The 17678-nt window shown below is 39.4% G+C and overlaps 1 protein-coding gene across 1 annotated transcript in view; it reads left to right on the forward strand.

Moving 5' to 3' along the window:
* LOC307018474 (uncharacterized protein) overlaps positions 1 to 17678 on the forward strand; it is a gene marked incomplete at its 3' end in the record, with an annotated part of 88025 nt that overhangs the window by 70016 nt on the left and 331 nt on the right. Inside the window, exons 2-6 of the mRNA XM_079648707.1 lie at positions 14566 to 14637; positions 14743 to 14824; positions 14940 to 15003; positions 15830 to 16389; positions 17135 to 17324. Of these exons, the coding sequence (XP_079504833.1) occupies positions 14566 to 14637; positions 14743 to 14824; positions 14940 to 15003; positions 15830 to 16389; positions 17135 to 17324 (968 nt within the window). The remainder of the gene's footprint in view (positions 1 to 14565; positions 14638 to 14742; positions 14825 to 14939; positions 15004 to 15829; positions 16390 to 17134; positions 17325 to 17678) is intronic.

A 17678-nucleotide genomic window follows, 5' to 3' on the forward strand; every position in this document is an offset into this window, starting at 1 on the left:
GTGTGGAATAGGCTTTAGACTTTTCATGCTCTTATATTTTTTTGGAGAACAGAAATGAGCTGTAGTGGCTCCAGGTTCACCAGTGTCCACTCTTGCACTCAAAGGAAGATGTCAAATACTGCGCCGGTACAGGCAAAATGTCACACTGGGTTTAGAGGAATTGTAGAACAATGATCGTGCTGAAAGCCTGGTAATAACATCTCTCAACATCGTGCCAGGGGCTCTGCTGACCCTTGGCAGTGTCCCCAGGTTTCCATCCACTGCCCAGAACAAAACAACAGATATAGCTTTATTTATAGTGTGTGTCAACAAGTACAGTTGGAAGGGTCAGCGACGCGTCGGGGCGTGTGACTCAGCAGGATAAGACGCCTGTCAAACTGTGCGTGAGATACTGCAAGGGCAAGGCTGCTTATTTTGTAATCATACTTCAATAAATTGTTTTTCACATAATTCACTACCCAGCCCTTTTATTCAATGTTTCTAATTATTTTCTCGTAACAACTGCAAAGTGACCAAAATGCGTTGACACTATATATCTACACCCATATGTAGGCTCTCAAGCAAAAAATTATCATTAATGTAGTGTTGATTTTCACTTTAACCCATTAAATATATTTTCATTGAGTTTCTACAGTGCATAACCAATGTTTTACATTACAACTTAAAGATGTGCATACACAATGACATTATGCTATCATTTAGCAATAGAAAGCAAAGTATGAGCATATTGAAATAAGGCGATAGTTTGCACTGATTATTTGTACAAGAGAAAGAACAAAAACACACAGAAGAAATACAAAATAAATTAAGTAATAACAAAGAATAAAGTAATCCCCCTATATTCCTAAATCACCTTTCAATTTAAATTATATGGGGACATTTTCCCAGTTTACAGACAGGTCCATACATACACATTTCTCCGGTCCTAATATAGCCTACTCCTCTATAGCTGGCTATTCATCAAAAAGAAAACATGGCTGACAGTATGGTAATGTTCGGGTTTTAGCATGGAAATAAGGATGAACTCTGGAAGAAGATAACGAGATGCCAAGTAGAAAGCAATCCATCAAGTAAATCCCCAAACAGCCATTTCTGCTTGTTATATCAACATTGGAGATGGAGCTGAATGAGCATTTATTTACAAAGTGCTCTCATCTATCAGCTAATTGGAGCAATTGGTTGTTCAAACAGGTTTGTATTAATCTTTTAGGATTTGTTATCCTTTTCTTCCTCACAATTTGGAACACCTATTTGAATATACTGCGGTTTTTGCCCCTGTGAACTAAACTGAACTGTTAGCTGTGAAAATGAGGATAGCCGTTACCATGCTAACATAAAATAACTTGCTTGTTTATTGTGGTTGCACTGAAGTTCAGCCTGTTTGTTTGACAGAATTACCATTTTTGTTTCACCTTAAACTATCAAGGTATGCGTTCAACAACATTTTCAGTGGAAGTTGTGGTAAAGGTTTTATCCTCTATTGCTGGTGACTGCTAGTGAGCTAGCTAGTTATGGTTGAAGTTGACAGCCTTAAGACCAACCAACAACAAAATATAAATGATATATCGTACTAGCCTCCCTATTTCCTATAGAATCTTTATGGCTCCAAGTCAGCAATTTAAAGCAGGAAGCCTGCATGCCCAACAAATTATTTCTCGTGAGGATAATCCGGAAATACTTTGTTTAGCTATAGCTTGGTGAAAAAAAAGTGCTTGGAATTTTAGACTTTTTTCAGGCTTTTTAAACTGTTGGGCTTTCATTGTTAGTATGTACCGCCATTTAGTAGAAAACATTTTGTGGTACAAAATAGGTGAGAACTAGAATTTGTCACTCTTTGCACTATTCCTTTAATGCAGCCTTCAAATGTGTGTGTGGGTTGTTTCTTTAACCTAGGAATTCACATCACTAGAGTTGTGAACCTTGAAAAAATGTGGAGATGTGTCCAGCACAGTAAAAAATAAATAAAGCACTGAGGTCATCCCTATGTAGTTATTTTTCTCACTACCTACTGATACAAGTTCAGTTCATCCTTGTGTTTACAAACTGGGTTTACACAACCACCTCAGAGGAAAACAGACTTCCCTCTGCTGCAAACTTCTTCGTCTCATATCTCTTCACACCGTCGACTTGTGCGAACGGGAGCATTGAAGTGAAAGGGGATGGAAGCTGAAAAAAGCTCCACACTGCTGCTCAACTGAAAAACCTTTTTACTATACAGCGAGTCATTTAATCGAGAAAAAAGATCACTCAGGTGTGCTTGAGAATGTTCTCAGAGCTTGAAGTGACCCAAAGGTCTTTCTTAAAATGCTTTATCGAACAAGAAAATAAACATGAGTGATGTTGGTATTTGAAGTGGCCTTGTACTTTTTACATTTCTTTGAGGCATTCCTACTCACTTAATATCCGAACTCTAGGTCCCTTTGCTATGCGGCTTTTGCATTTCTGAAGGAAGTAAAGTAAGAAAAAGTAGTTTCTACCTTACCTTTAAGGTCAAGTTTAACATTTAAATAAACACCATGTTAAGTTTCGTACTGCATGGAGGCTTTGTCGCGTTTTATAATATTTTCCTAAAGATAGTTCAAAGATATCAGTAGCCCCTTTCTCAAATTGACAGCTACAAAAAAACATAAATCTGATTCCCAACAGTCCACAGACTTCCATATGATCATTTGGCCAAAACAAACAGCAGATTTGACAGGGCGAAAACGCAAAAAAGCCTGCTGTGTTCGCTGCTTGGTTTTAGGAGCCATACTCCTCATAAAGAACATTCTCAACGAAATGTGCGTGGACGACCCATTAGTTCACACTCTCTGATCATTCCTAGGTGCTTATAAAGAGTCGCTCTAATCAGATTCCTGGTAAATTGATTGTGAAGACCATGTGAGGCTGGAGTCAGGATCTTCAGCGGTGAATGTTTACTTTCCCCCCAAAAAAGCATGATTTAAGCATTTCAAATACATTTTTAAAGGTTTTATTGTTTTTTTTTGCAGGAATGGTGACCCTTGAACAGAGATGTACTGTATGTATCTAGGCCAGTTTGTATGCCTGAGAGTGCCAAATTAAAGGATAGCGTTGCTATTTGTCAACCGAGAACCTATTTTACCATGTTTTTTGTATTTGACTGACTAATGCACTTAATTTTACATTAGCCAAAGTATGATTATTCCTCTAATTGTTTTTTCATTCTACAATTGTCATTCTTTACTCGCCCTTTCTCTTTAAAATTAGTTTTGATGTTTAATATTGACTTTAAGCTGACATTTTTAGGCACATGCTGTACGTATCTACATACATACATACAAACAAACACACACACACACACACACACACACGCACACACACACACACACACACACACACACACACGCACACGCACACGCACACGCACACGCACACACACACACACACACACACTGATGAAGTGATAGGTCATGTAGTGTGTGCAGGAGTGTTCAGAAGGAGGGACACAGTTCAAGAGAGCAGGCCGCTTCCTGTCCTGCTGCATCGGAAATTCCAGGCCCAAGCCTCTGAGGCTGTATTCAGATTTTGGACACACACACACACACACACACACACACACACACACACACACACACACACACACACACACACACACACACACACACACAGACAAGCAGTAAATATGCAGCAAGGCTAAACTTGTGAGAGTTGACAAAACACATCAGATCCCCTCATACTGTAACACCCTCCCTCACACACACACATTTGCTCGCACATTAAAACTGCAAACACACACACTCACATACAGAAACTCCCATCCGCTGGGAGTATTGTTGGATTCTTCCTCCTTTGACGCCTGTGAGGCTATAGCTTGGGAAAAGGAAACTCAGTCTTGTGTAACCTTTATACACAGCAGAGAGAGAGAGAGATACCCTCACATACAGCGAGAAAGAGAGAGAGAGTCTTTTTGTGAGCAGAGACAGAGGCCAGCCCCTGAGCCCTGCTTTAATCCTGATTTTTACAGTCAACAGCTTGTCGGCTCCAGAGACTGCAGGCCTTTCTTTCCCCTGTGTGACTTTGAGATGAGGGTTTAACTGCCTGAAAATAAATACATAAATACATACATACATTTAAGTGAGAGCAAGGCAGGTTGATTTAGGCAGCACATTGCAACATGGGGCAATTCAAAGTGCTTTACAAAGACAAAGACACACATTAAAGGCAGATATAGTTATAAAATGATGTTTGAAATGAAAAATAAAATTGTTAGGAATACTGTACAAATGTCATTGGTAGGTTTTTTCAACGGTTGAAGTTTAAGAGGACATTGCTTTTTCTTACATACAAAATAAACATATGATAGCAACAATACTATGTATGTCTCTGTATTAAATGTTATAGGGTGTTGTATTTGCATCTTTACTACACAAAGCTGTGTGCTTTCCCTTCTTCTAGCACCTTTTTAGGACAATTAAAGGAAATGTTGTCAAAGCCAAGGAAAGAAGTTTCAGCCTAATTTCTCTCTCTTTCTACTCTTCTTCTTCTTGCTCTGTGGCTCTCGACAGACTGTGAAAAAGTCCATTAGTTGTTTACATACTCCCACTTTCTCCCCATCCACTTGTGAATTAATGTTGCGAATCACGCGGACCATTCTCGACTCTTCTCCACTGAGGGAGTTATTCACATTTAAAATCCCATAATCAAACACCTACGCTGTAAATGGAAGGCCATTAACGCTAATGGTATGGCTTGGAGTGAGCCAAAATGAAATGTTGAAGAACTACAAGCTATTAGTGCATGCTGAGGACTTTCTCCTCCTCATGTTGAGACATTTGTCTAGTTGAGTGTTTGTATTTCCTTTCGTCTGAAGTGACTCTTTCTCAAAGCCGAAGGCCAACGCTAAAAGCTGTGAGCAGGTCAGAAATCAAATCTGGTGGAAAATATTAAATCTCAGAGAGCAGAAAATCTTGTACATTTTCTCACTCAATTCTCTCTGTATTTAATTCTCTGAGGGTTGTGATTTATGGTCCAAGAAGAGGATTATATTCATCTGCATCTAGGGTTTTATCTGACACAAAGTGGAACTTCTGAATGGCCTGTTTGAAATTATAGTATTTTAAGAAAAAAATAGAAAACTGACCAGCCTCAAAGCCAACTCCTGCCCTTTGGAAATCTGTGCTCACTCCTGTACCAAGTGGGCAGACGGCTCACTCTGGGATCCTTCATTTCCTTCAGGGAGGGTCACCAACATTCATGATTTTCAGATAGTATCTCCTTTTAATTTGACTGACCAATCTGTGAACTTTTATGTCTCATACAGACGAAAAAATTAAAAGTATTTCCAGTCTTCTCAGGCAGGCCTTCATGTGTCTTAGTCACCTCGGGTTATTTTTAGGACGCCCCCCCCCCCCTTGGTGTTCAGATGGTCCGGTCCGGGTCAGAGGAAGGGGAGTGGCAGGGGAAATGGGAAATCTTCAACAATGACTTCATTAACATGATGCCTAACATGACTACAGCTGGACTTTACTGCTCCATTCATCCAACACTGGATATACCATTTTTCTCTTTGGATTTATCTCTTTAAATATCTATAAGTCAACTCTACATCAATTTTAAGGGGTTAATATGGAAGTTTTCTAAATTTCACTCCATCCCAGACTTCCAACTTGAGAAGCATGTTGATCACAAGTGAGTATGCATTGTGTTATATGACAGACAAGGAGATAATGAGAATCTTAGCCTCTCAGTTCTGCCTGTTTTCTTTGTGATGACAATTGACAATCGGTGCTTGATGACATTCATTAAGGAGGCGATTGGTTAATTAGCTAAACGAGTCCATTTAATGAGGACCTGATTGAGCCTTGATTAGCAGACAATGGCTCCTGGGCTACTGATGAAAGTCTCTTACGGTCGTTTGTTGAATTAACTGTTGAAAGATTTTCTATAGGGCCTATAAGAGGCTGGTGTAATGCCACTAGTTTTTAATTGATTTTTGTTTGTGAAAAATCTATCAGCAGTCATAGCAAAAGTGTATCAGGGATTTCTTGATTCATGGGACAGGAAAGGAATTTGAAGCACTCCAGTATCCACTGAGAGTTCTTTATTGTTTGAAGGCCGTGGGCCTGAAAACATCACAAGCTTGGTTTTGAATTTGTAGAATAAAAGCTTTATCTTTGGCAGAAAGGGCGTAGGACTCGCTCTGAATGTGTGTGGGTTACTTTTAAAATGTGATATATTATAGAAACTGAACAAAGACAATTGGTAAATATTCAAACTTTCGATTTCACAATGGGTCAAAAAAAAAAAAGTATATATAAAATGTCTTTTTTTTTGTTTCTTTTATTCCGAGATATGTGACTAGATAATTGTCATACGACGTAGTTTGAAATGTGTGCTTTGCTGAAGCTTCATGCAATGTGAATTTTTGATAGCGTGCTAGCAGTAGCTTCTCTTATCAAACGCAAATTCTTAGCCTCACGTTAGCCTAAAACTATTTAGCACACCATGCAGCTGAACCAACGGCTGAATGATAAAGGTTTCCATTACATTTACAAACAAATCTTTAACACAACATTTTTTAATTGAGCTGAATATTGTCACATAATTGTGAGCTTTAACCTATAGGAACACTTACTTGTGGCTGAGAGCAATGTTGTTATTTCTTACCCAATATACAGTGTTTTGGGTAATAAAGCATGCAAAACTCTCTGAAAAAATCATAATGTGAAACCGCTGGATTGGAAAGAACTTAGTGTTGAAGATATCGAGCGAAAGCTTATTCTGCAAATGCATGGACTCTTTCATTCCTAAGAAATAATTCAGGAGTCATTTAATTTCAAAATTAAGTGGAAACTCACAGATTTCTTTCAGCATAGCCACCCTCTTTGGATGGAAGGCTAGTGGAAGCAAATCGTCCACGCAAGTTTAGGAAAGTATGAGTTATTGTATAATTTCTCAGTCATTAGTCAGTCATTCTGGCCATTTCTGACAGCACCCAACGTCAACCACGTTGAGCATTCCTAGATCACAGTGAGTGAAGCAGGGTCTCTGTGTGTCTGCTGTTGGGTCACATTCCTAATGAGATAAAGTATTTTTTACATATTTTGCATCAATCTTCAAGGCCCGAACGATTTAATGGACAAAGCAGAACTGATTACAGGGAGGGTCGAAATGTTCAAAAAGCCAACGTTGTTTAATTTTAGAGGTAAATCCACTCTTTGACCTGTTGTATTCTTAGAAACCATTGGCAGGTAAAGTGAAAAGTTAATACACAACATGTTAAGTGCATCAAATTTAAGAAAAAAACTCTCCATGTGGTTTAGCATTGCATGGAGACAGCTGGTGTTCTGCCCAGCAACACACTGCTGGGCTGAGTCAGATCTGTTTCTATGAAATATCCACGTAGTTCCTCCAATTTGCTTCGTGGTAACCTGAGAGTGTCTATCTGAACTTTCTAAACCCTTTTCTTCTCTGGCATCAAGGCTGAGGACAGAGAGTGTTGTTAGCAACCAGGGGCAACAGCATGCAGGAATGATTATACAGTGGTATTATACCTACGTATGAGTTAATACAACTAGACCTTCCAACTGAGGGAGAGACAGGTCAGTGTGTGATGAGTCAAAGATGAGTCAAAGACCAAAATACTGTGTGTGTGTGTGTGTGTGTGTGTGTGTGTGTGTGTGTGTGTGTGTGTGTGTGTGTGTGTGTGTGTGTGTGTGTGTGTGTGTGTGTGTGTGTGTGTGTGTGTGTGTGTGTGTGTGTGTGTGTGTGTGTGTGTGTGTGTGTGTGTGTGTGTGTGTGTGTGTGTGTGTGTGTGTTTTCCTGTTTATGCAGCAAAAACATGTCATTATAGTCTGAAATCCTTATAAATATAGTATTATAATAATGGCAATATAGTACTGCAAAGGTATAGCTCCTTATCATGAAAACGTACAGTCCAAGAGGTTTAATTTAAATTGCAGGACCAAACTCAAACATGAATGAATGAATAAGCCGAGAATGTGACAAATCATAAACCAGGATATTAACTTTGCCATTTATTGAGTGGGGATAGTTACATTTATTTAATCAAAAAGGTCATTTCATGATATGCTATGATGATTTGTAAAGTAGCCAATTAAATAAGTTGCTTAGAATAATTTACGTAACACTTTTATCAAGTTTCAGCTGGTTAAGCAAAGTGTAAACTTGAAACTAGCGTGTGTTAGTTTATTTTTGGTTGGTTATCTTTGACTCCATTTGATTTACGAAAAAAATGCTGAACTACAAATCACAGTTTCCTGACATTTACTGTATGTTTTGTAAGGGGCTGTGATGTACATTAACTGTACATTTTCTCAAACATCAGGGATTTTAAAAGAAGGACAAAGAACTCCTGAAAATTGTATGGGCAGGTAAAATAATCTGATAAATCATAAGAAGAAAAGGTTCAAGGCAAACCTGAAGAATCATCAGAGTTTGGAGCATCAGAAATAACCTTCCCATCCTGTTGAACAACCTGGGACCCCTTAGATTTGACTTGCATGATTGTGATAATGTTTCCACAAATTGAAGCCCTGGCTAACTTTCTGCATGACAAATAAATGAAGGTATTGCATCCAGTGCATGCAATGTAACCAGGAATGTAACCTGGCTCAGACACTGATGTCTCACAGCAGCTGCTGCTCTTGAGTTCATCGACCATGTTATGTCAACTGTTTTTTGCACTTTCACTTTTACAGTGACAATAGGCAGGCATCAGGATCAGCGTCATAGTGGCCTTTTTAGGCTTTTTTCCATATGACTGTGGTTTTTCTCTCACTGAGTGACAGCTCCTGGTTTTTCCTAGTTAGTCAGGGTCTTTAAAGATAATCTGTTACTTTGCAGGCTGAAACACACACTATATTTACACTTTTATATGGAAAACATCCATATAAACTTGTATACTGAGCCATGCCACTGTGTGGGAAGCAATTGTATCTAATAGCTCAGTAATTGCCCCATCAACATTAAGGACTTTACCCTCTTGGACCACACAAGCTGTGGAGAAGAAGGGCTAAAGCTTGCAGGATTTTGGTTAACAAAATAAAGACCATTAAAAAGCAACAAATCACAATCCTCCCGGCTCTCTGGGTTTAAGCAGAGGTGTATGTTCTTAATAGAAGCGCTTGTAAAATAGTTTAATTGAATGTCCAAGCACAACTAAAGTTAACAAAAAATGTTTCATTAAGCTCTTTTTTTCGTTATTACTTCTGGCCTGAATGACCCTGAGTTTATCTTCTGGTAACACAGGAAGTTCAATCTAATTCAGGAAACCTCTTCACTGAGAGACAGAAAAAGGGTGTCCTGAATTAGCCAGTGACGGTAAATACTGTAATATTTAAAGTAAGTGCCTTATAAATGTAATTGTTGTGCCTAAATCACTGCAGTTTGCTAAAACCAAGAGCCTGGAGTTATTACAGCCTATTGTAATGTTTGTGAAGCATGCAGACAGATGGTTGTTTGTTAACTTAGGCAAGTTTGAGACAAGGAGAATATGCGCACCCTCCAGGATTATGTTTACCTACAGTATGTTTGTTAAGATGATCTATCGAACCGTTTCCTTGCTTGTTGGTCTCTTTCAATCAGTACACTTAAGTAGCAGAAAAATGCATGTTGCATATGTAATCTCAAGTTGTTATGCTCATTGCAAAATGTGACCCATAGCAGTATAATAAATGAAATATTTAAATCCTACACAACAGTAATTGACTGGCTGTGCCTTGTGTGATCTGGTCCACTAATCCAAGTTTAAACCACAGGATAATTTATACAGCGGCTGACTGTTTCCTCTAGATAACGAAAGTAAATGATGTAGTGCGAAGCAGGATTATAACTGGATAACCACTCAAGAATCATTACTCAGAAGCCTAGATGGAAAGGAATTTTATATTCAAAATACAAGATATGAATAGTGTGCTGATCATTGCCCACATCAGCAGGCCAGAAGCAATATTTCTGATAGAATTGGGTTTGAAATTATTTATTTTTCTAACAATAAAGTTAGATGGCAGATTTGGTCCTGGTTCATCAGAAAAGTTTCATTGTACACACACACACACACACACACACACACACACACACACACACACACACACACACACACACACACACACACACACACACACACACACACACACACACACAGATAGTGAGCATAGAGGTTTCGTATTCGCTTCTTCAGCTCTTTGTGACCGCAGACATCTTACACTTCCCCTTGCTGAGCTGACTGACATGGGAATACCATCAGAGAAACAGCGAATAGGAAGAGGAAAGCATTGTGTGCAGATTTGACAGCTGACATACCTCTGATCTTCAATCTAACCACTCAAAGCCCTGAGACACTCTTAAGGGTTTCCCTGAACTGAAAGCAGAGCAGTGACTGCACTTTTCTGACCAGAAACACCCAGAGTGTTTAGCGGGCAGTAAAAGTAGTGTGAAAGCCCCTTGATCATCAGTAGAATATTGGACTTCGAATGGAAGGAATTTGGTTGCTCAGATATATGAGGGGAATGTGCATGAGAGGGGAGGAGAAAACTGTTTGACTTTCGGCTTTTTGCAGATATGGTTAGACACACACGGTCAGATGGTAGGTTAAACCAGTTACATCTACAAACTGGCAGTCAGGTAATGACTGTTACTTATTGTTAATTGTTGATAATAATTACCCTTACTCTAACTCTAATTATGTGAATCAGACTTCATATTCCATTGCTATTAAAATAAATTGTATAGGTAATTACAGGACTCAAACTCATTCTTTAACACTTTTCTAGGCAAGTGATTTGTAGTCATTTGGATTGCCCTGACAGTAAACCTTTAAACTTTAAGAAACCTAAATGACTCATCTCTGGCGAGCAGCTAATCTGTTATTACAAGTCAAAGCTTTGGTGTCCAGACAAGCCTAAATACCCAAACACAAACGGTCCATCGAGCACGTCTCAGCTTCCAGACACACGCTGTCCAGCTTCCTGGCGCTAGCAGGGCGGAGCCGTCATAACCCAAATCTCTTATCAGAGCCCAGAGGGGCCGAATCACAACTTCCTCAGAGTCATTTAGAAAAGGAAGAAGCCAGTGCCTGCTGTGGTCATGCAGGAGCTCAAACACCATCACTTACGTAAATGCTGAGTAGAAAGGGACGCTGAATGTGGATGTCAAAGTCGCTGAACAAACAAACAAAGAGTCTGAAGTTTATTGTTATTTCTGACAGGTTTGGGGTTCTTTTTTTTCTCGCTTGACTTGTATTTAATATGGTTATCAGGTCAGACATGTTCTTTACTTTCTTTTCAACATCTTATTGTTTCTCTGAGAGCAATGCTGTGTGTTTATGAGCCTATTATCACTCTGGGTATAAAGGTAGTAACCAATGTTTGTAGATACAGGTTCCGCTGCAAGGCCAAACTGTTTTTGACCATACACACACACACACACACACCGGAGCACACACCCCACAATGGGATGAGAAAACATACGCTGAGGCTGACTAGGGTTATTGTTTGAAGTTTCATGTTGTGGATGGTGAATTAAAATAAGAAACATGGGCACCAGTAACCGGAAAATAAATGGACTGAGTGTTGAACTGGAAACTTTATATCTGACTTTTATTCACCTGGCAAGTTAAGATAGCGGATCCTCAGTGGCTAAAAAACGTTATCTTAGCTTCTACAGCAGTGTTCAGTGCACTTTTGTTTCTCCATGTCTAACTGAAGTAACTCATTGTCAACAGAGTACTAACTTATTCTCCCATGTCATATGAGCGCTTCGGAATTGCTATTTGGGCTTAGGCATAAGAGAAGATAGCGTTTATTTTCTACTCAATACTTAGTGATGTGTGCGGATGCTCTGATGTCTTTCAGTTGACCTTGAGGCTCTTTATGCCAGCGTACTGTAAGGAAAAGCTGAGCATTCAATGTAAATTGAATTGAATATACAGTTGGAGACAGACATTGAAATATTCTTACCTAACAAATAAACTGTGATGCAATGTGAAGTATACTGGAAGACAACTAAAACTTCCTGCATTAAAACTCAAAAGTGCACCATCACTGATATACTGAGTTTAATCAACCAGGAGGGGAGGCTGCGTTTAATTATCTTAAGGAAAGATTATCTAGAATACCCTTATTTATTGTATTGACTCATTGTTCTATCATTTCAGCAAATGCACAGGCCTAAAGCGTGTAAGTTATACTCTCTTCCCACCTTCTTGGAAAACAGGCGATCTTTTATTAATCGTAGGGCAAAAGGATTGTTAAACACAAAGACGCTGAGTACAGTTTGCCTGTCTTGGCTTCCTGGATTTCTTTGTTTTGATGTTACTCGCTCCCTGTTTTAGGCTGCAAAGTTGTAAAGACGCCTCGGGGGGCTTTTTCTTTTGATCAAGGTTGCTCATTTTCTTTCTGAATCACCTTCATATCTCAGTTTTACTGTGCAGCTCTGAACCATTTCCATCTACCACTGCCTTTGAGTGATTTGGGTTTGAGTGTCTCACCAAGGACTTCCAAGATAATTCTATAAAAATTATAATCATTCACTTTTCCCACTGAGATATTAACCTGACGTGATTCTGTAACCTCAAGCTTTTTCAATAGAACCTCCTTCTCTAAGCCACCACTGCCTTAAAGCAGAATATTAGATCTATTCAAAATGGGAAAATTGTTTAAACGTCAAGACCTTTTAACTTGTGACCCTCTAGGTAGCAGAATGACAAGCTGTATTTTTCAGTCGTGGCAATATATATATCGTAGTGATGTTGGTAGAGAAAAAGCTGTGTGGCTGTCTAACAAAGTTCAGGGCTCTACATTCACATATCCATGGATTTACAGATCCTCTGGCGGACATGTGAGACGGCCGCTCTGCAAGCACACTTGATCCCTTTTCTATCTCAAATGTCACATCTCCATTGTGACAGCGGAAAATGGGCTCTGCTCTAAGATGTTTAACAAGCAGGACATTTAAAGGGTCAGGATAAACACACTTATGGTAATTCCTCTGTATTTGACCGTTCATTCCGTTGCCTGTTCCTCATTTCTCACAGCCAGTTTACTTTTGTCTGTCTTTCTGTCTTCCCCTTCTGTCTTTAGATGACTGCCATATTCGCTGAATTTCCCCCCAATGTTTACATATTTAAGCCATCTGCTCTGTCTCACGCTCCCACGGTGTCTAGGGGGAAAACTAGACCAATTTCCACCGTTCCATCCATAGTGCCAAGTGAATTCTAGGTAAAACTTCAGAAAAATCACATAAAATGAAATGTGAAAGGGTTCTTCCTTTCATCTTGGCTGTAGTGAATAGGTAGGCAGTAAAAAACACAAACCTCAGACAAGAAGCGTTTGAAGACCCGATCAGCCATGGGCAAAGTACTGTTGTTCTTTAGTAGAGGCAAATGTCGGCCATATTTCATGCTGTCTGGATTTGAAAACAAGAAGTGCCCTTGGCAGGATTCTAATCATGACGGGCTTCTTACACTCGCAGAGAGAGAGAGTGGATTGTGCAGACCGGGTTGTGCTGGACAAATATTTTTAGACCTTTTTAGAAAATCCAAATCCTCTTCTGGGCCGTGCACCCAGACTGAGAAAAAATAATTACTGTCGCTCCTCATTGTAAACATCCTGGATCAACAAAACATTTTCATGCTTCACGCCAGATTGTTTTCTTTCCCACTCGGTTCTTTTGCAACACTTTACATCAGAGTCTCCACAAAATACTTGAAAGCAGTAGAGGTCAATTGGCTGTGTGCGTCCGTGTATGCACAGGTATTCATGGGAAATATCTTTAATATGTCTGACGTGAGGTTGGTTTGAGGCCTGTAATGTGCATGATTTGTGTTTTTGTGCTTGTCATCAGTGTGAATGTGAACATTATTATGTTGTACTTCTCATCAAGTAAATGTGTGTTTCATGGGTTTGAAAGGCTGCATATTTAACTAGAGTAGTACAGTAGTACAGAGATGCATTACTGTAATTATGCCACTGTTTCCATGATTTATAAAAAGCTGCAAGAAGTTATAATGGGCAATAACGCAAGATTGTTTTATATTTTAAAGCAGGTATCACGTATACAAACTTCCAAATTAAGGATTGATGTAATAAAAGGAAAGAATATTTGAAAAATGCATAGTTGAATAAAAGTGTGCTAATAATTTCCTCTAAGGTTAATGAAAATCAGGCCAGTAGTTATTTTTTCTTTAATCCTGCTGAAGGCTAAACCAAAAAACAGAATTTCTCCTTGATGAAGTTAATGATAACAAAATGTTGACATCCCACTGAAATTTGAAATTTCTTTTAGAAGGTACAGAATAGGGAAAGTGCTAAAAGTAATTTTCTATGCTCTCTTGGAAGCCCCCATCCCCTCACTCAATTAGCAGTAATTAAAATGGCCTCTTGCAGGAGTAACACATCATTAATAGCGTGTATGTGCTTCCAGTTTGTCTCTCGCAGTGTTTTTAATTTTTCACCAAGATGCAAATGTAATTAAACTTCATAAACAGCCGACTGATTAAGGGCAAATATTTGCCCTCTTAAAGCGGGTGGAGCATGAAATGATTTTAATTGAATCAAATGTTGTTTTCCTTCTCTGTGTTTACAGAGATTGAAGCCAAGGAGGCCTGTGATTGGCTGCAAGCGGCCGGCTTCCCTCAGTATGTGCAATTATTCAAAGGTAAATATGAGGATGATAATGTAATCAGACAGCCCGCAGAGTCTTCTCTAATATGATACACACAATGTGTCAGGGAGTCTTATTGTTATATCTATCGTGTGTCAGACTGCAGGTTCCCCATCGACACTGAGTGGGCAAAGCGTGATCACCACTTCCTGGATAGAGATGCTCTGGATTCACTCTGCAGGTAACACAAGACTGGACAATCCAGCATGAATACATTTTTTAATAATAATACTTCTTATATTGATATAAATCGTTTTTATTCAGTTTTATTTTATCTTCTGTCCTCGTTCTTTTAGGAGATTAAACACTTTAAACAAATGCGTGGAAATGAGGCTGGAGCTGCGTAGATCGAAACGAAGGGTGAGTGTTGAGAGAAAACAAAAAGAAACTCAAACACAGCGGGACGCTCATATCCAAGCAGCCGGAGCCGTGAGGCGAGTCAAACCGTGAAATCTCCTCGTAGAGCGTCACATCATCTCACTGATATCAACTGATCAGTCCTCCTCCTCCTCCTCCTCCCCCTCCTCCTCCTCCTCCCCCTCCCCCTCCTCCTCCTTCCTACAATTTCTCTTTCTAGGACAAAGTCTTGAAGGAAAACAGAAGATGAAGTAAAATAAAAGAATGCTGATTATTTATGTATTATTCTGTTACTACAACAACCCACAGTATCATTATCTGATATGTGAGTGGGATGTTTCCCTAAGGCTGCATGCAAATGTCTAAAATGTGAAGGTGGTTCTGCCTTTCCAACAATTTCCCTGCTAGACACGATCAAAGCACGCTTTAATCAAATCAAAATGTCAAATGGATAAACAAATACAACTTGATTGGATTTGTTTATCTTACACATTTTTGGGGACTTTTTTAGAGACCACCATGATGTGTAAAAAAGTTTTGCTTTGTCCACAATATTTATTTAAAGTATTCCACATAGAATATTTCCTTCTGTGGATATTAGGTAGAGCTTTTGCAGTACGGATGTTTGTCTGATTTTTTGAGTTATTTTCTTATTATCATTTCTAAGGAATAACTTGAGTTTTATATTCTTTCCCTGATATTTTTTTATAAAATACATGAAACAGTATGAGTTAGTATTGCTTTCCAAATATGATTTTCTATATAAAAAAAACACTTGATTTTGTTGTATAACTAATTTTTCTTGCATTTTCTGGTCTTCTTGTTTCAGGGAGATCACTATGACGAAGAAGACTTCTGTGCCATCAGCCCCAACTGGACCTATGACAGGCGGGCGAGACGATGGCAACGCCTCGACTCCCAGAATGTGTCTCTGTGTGACCCCAGTGACCTCCAGGATGTGTGCTCCATCCACAGCTCCAGCAGCACTGAGAGTGAAGGCCACCACAAGAGTCACAGAGACGCTACGACCACAACAACCGCCTCCATCATAATTACAGATGACCAGGAGACCAGCAGGAGCTCCTCCCGCTGCTCCTCCTCGAACAAGATGCTTTCTCTGGACCCCTCGTATAGTGGACCCTCCTCCCCTGGGGGAAGTGGAGGAGGATCGTCCACCTTGAGTCTGGAGGCTGAAGGCTGCTTCCCAGATAAACCACCGAGGAAGAAGGGCAGCAGTCTGCTGAGGAAGATGGAGAAACTGAGGATGAGGGGACCCACCGGCCTCCTCTCTTCTGCTCACAGTGGAGGTGGTAACAGCCGGAGTCGGACCCGGCACGTTATTCAGGTCCAGGAGGAGGAGAGGATAAAGAGGCTCAACAGCCCGTCTAGGTAAAAATTGTAGATAGCAATCTTTCAAAAACCAAGACTTTTTCGAAAAGCTTGAAAATCGTGACCAATAAACTATTTAGAATATGTCTTCCTGATGCCTCAGAAATTGAAAGAGTACATGTAACAAACAAAAACATCTACAACACCTTACACTTACCATATGCCCTGAAAACGAAATAAATTGAACCCTAACTACTATGGTGGATTGCAATCTAAAGAAACAGAGAACTTTATTTTTAACCAGATCCCAAAGTAGCAGTAAATTGAAAAAAAGGTCAAGTTAAGTCAATGCATTGTTGGAAAATAGAGGCGTACTTCCAATAAGAGAAGCAGGAAGCTATATCACTTCCGGCAACTTCAATCAATCAATCACACACTCATTTATTCAAAAGCAGTAAAAAAATACCATCATAAGACAGAATGACCATTTATTAATTAGGGTTTGATTCGTTTCGTTTTTAAGGCATTTGGTAATTTTGTTTAATACATTATCTCTTTCCATCACTAGACACACAAGTAAAATATATTGTAAATAGTTTCTATTTAGCTTCTTTTAAATCTTTTTGGATAATTATAGGGGTGTCCCATTTCACATACCTCTAAACATTGGAACAAATTAAATAGATTTTAGAGAAGAATACTTAGTTTTACAAAGTCCCCAGCCTGTCGGTATAGTCAAGCTCTGACATGCCTACTCTCATAAGATGTTTATTCTTGTGGATTTAATTGTTTGACTTCCCAACAGCCTTGCATCTTCTTCGCCTTCGTCCCCTCACACCACCATCAGCAGCAACAGCAGTAACAGCCAATCAGAGAGCAGCAGCACCGTCAGCACGCCTAGCCCGGTCACCCGCGTCAGGAGCAACTGCAAACGCTCTAACAGTGGAGTCGAGGGCGGAACCACCCGGAACAACCAGAACCACACAGGAACAGAGGTCAGTCCAATGAAATGTTGTATCTCTATTTACTGTTGTAAAACAAGTTTCCTAATGAGCCCCAATTGTCCTTACTCAAACATTTAAAGTGGACCTATCATGCTATATTTGAAACATATATTGTAGGGCCATACCTATATAAAACATTTCTGTTAAGTTTTTTTTCAAAATACCAAACAGAACATGCATTTTAGCCATGCCTCATTTTGCTCTATTTGCTCTTTCCAGCCCTGTTTTTGCAAGGACTGATTCTGCTTTTTGGCAGACTACAGCGCCACTTACAGGCCTGGCATATGTACTACAGCGTCTCCAGCGCTTTCGAACGGTCTCTCATTCGACCGACCCATTTCTGAT

The sequence above is a fragment of the Notothenia rossii genome, assembly GCF_949606895.1.
Source record: "Notothenia rossii genome assembly, chromosome: 9".
Lineage (NCBI taxonomy): Eukaryota > Metazoa > Chordata > Actinopteri > Perciformes > Nototheniidae > Notothenia > Notothenia rossii.